Source organism: Wasmannia auropunctata, unplaced genomic scaffold (genome assembly GCF_000956235.1).
Source record: "Wasmannia auropunctata unplaced genomic scaffold, wasmannia.A_1.0 LD334548.1, whole genome shotgun sequence".
NCBI lineage: Eukaryota > Metazoa > Arthropoda > Insecta > Hymenoptera > Formicidae > Wasmannia > Wasmannia auropunctata.
In genome coordinates this window covers 6,811-8,407 of record NW_012028342.1, presented here as the reverse complement: position 1 = coordinate 8,407, position 1,597 = coordinate 6,811, and the positions used below count along the sequence as shown (strand labels likewise).

At 31.7% G+C, this 1,597-nt stretch overlaps 1 protein-coding gene across 2 annotated transcripts; it reads left to right on the top strand.

The window, feature by feature from the left end:
* The first annotated feature begins 60 nt into the window (after positions 1–60).
* On the top strand, positions 61–1,597 carry LOC105458298. 2 transcript variants are annotated; one of them, XR_975523.1, is made up of 5 exons: positions 61–138; positions 796–987; positions 1,075–1,185; positions 1,244–1,441; positions 1,582–1,597. XR_975523.1 is itself a non-coding variant. In XM_011703497.1 (4 exons), exons 1-4 carry the CDS (start codon positions 91–93, stop codon positions 1,319–1,321), a joined length of 429 nt encoding a protein of 142 aa, XP_011701799.1. In that variant the 5' UTR covers positions 61–90; the 3' UTR covers positions 1,322–1,590. The 2 variants fall into 2 exon arrangements, 1 of the variants encoding a protein (XP_011701799.1); XM_011703497.1 differs by having other exon boundaries at positions 1,244–1,590.

Genomic DNA, 1,597 nt, shown 5'->3' with positions numbered 1-1,597 from the left:
TATATATATATATATATATATTATATATGACTGACGCCATATTGGATTTTTGGCTTCGTAGTTCTCTTTCTGAAGGTTGACAGCTTATAGATGGCGTCAAAATACTACACAAATTTTAGACAGGATGATTCAGGAATGGTAAATGCATAATGCTTTACAAACATATTATGAAAACAATTGAAAAAAAAACAGATTTAATTGTTAAAACAATTTTTTATGACAATATTATATGGTTGCTACGTAAATACAATTACAGTATTTTACTAGACTCTCAATCTTCAGTTTGTGAGCTATATTTCAACTATTACCAGACCATTAAAATATTATTTACAATGTATAATGTTGTGCAGCTATTGATGGTTCCCTCTTTGATCAGCATTATCAACTATACGTTTATTATGTTAATGTCATTAGGTATATTATACCTACTTTATAAAAATCTAAGAGATAATCCAATGTGCAGTTGGCTTATAATACATGTCGCCCTTACGATGTCTTTGGTGTAGATTCGATAATATTTGTTCAGCCTTGCGTTAGGATACATTAAAAAATCCTAATAGAATAAATCTTGAGGTTAAAATGATGTTTGTTTACAATTTGTAGAACTTGTAAATTTTTATTAATAGGGAAAAGATATATATGATCAATACCTTATTCTCCATATAGTTGATTTCTATTTCTGCATATTATAAACAATAAATATATGTCTCTAGTGTGAAAATAAGTCATTCATTCAGGATATCATTCTATTAGGATTTTTTTTATATAAGTATACGTGAGTTAAAGTCCTTGCAGAACAAGCGCCATTTTCGAGAGATTGAGATCCCTGTTGAAAAGTTAAAACGCAAAGCAGATGATGAAGAGGAAGGCCATTTGACAAAGACAACTGTAAACTCTATCAAAATGAGCAAGCAGAAAAGATTAGCCGTTCTGAACAATGTAAAGCAAGACGAGGCTAAGCTTGATCCAAATATAGTTGGATTTGAAGTAAGTTTGAAGTAACAACCACAATACAAACCACAATGAAAATTGGTAAAATTATTGTAGAAGTAATCGAATAATATCTATTTTCAGTCCAGCCATAGTAGCGATGAAGATGATAGTAACGAAGAGGAGGAAAGTGAAGCACAGGTTCCTGCTTCTAATGTTGTGATAAATGAAAAGAAAGATAAACGTATCACGAAAGTAAGAGAAACGCATCGCGAAAGATGTAGAAAAAGAAACAATTTCAGTTAAACCTTAGGAATCTAAAAAATCAGTGGAGGAAGTACAACAACGAAACGTTGCCCCCAAAGTTCGCCTGCTGTTTTTGTACCTGTAAATAGAAAACCTGAGATACGAGCAGCAAGATTGAAATTGCCCGTTGTCGCGGAAGAACAAGTTATAGTTGAGACAATAAATGAGAATCCAATAGTCATAATTATGGGAGAGACGGGAAGTGGTAAGTAAGATTATTATAATTAACAGCAGTGAAAGATATCAGATTTCGTTAATTTTTGGGAGAACGTTATGATAATATTAGGCTAAGCACAATTTTTTTTAGTGACTTCTCTTTTGTTTAATTATTCAATTCCGTCGCAGGGAAGACAACGCAAGT

Coding starts and splice junctions, on each gene's coding strand:
- LOC105458298 (XM_011703497.1), top strand. CDS start 91: ATGGCGTCAAAATACTACACAAATTTTAGACAGGATGATTCAGGAATG. Junction 139..795: donor GACAGGATGATTCAGGAATG/GTAAATGCATAA, acceptor AAGTCCTTGCAG/AACAAGCGCCATTTTCGAGA. Junction 1,186..1,243: donor AAGATAAACGTATCACGAAA/GTAAGAGAAACG, acceptor GTTAAACCTTAG/GAATCTAAAAAATCAGTGGA.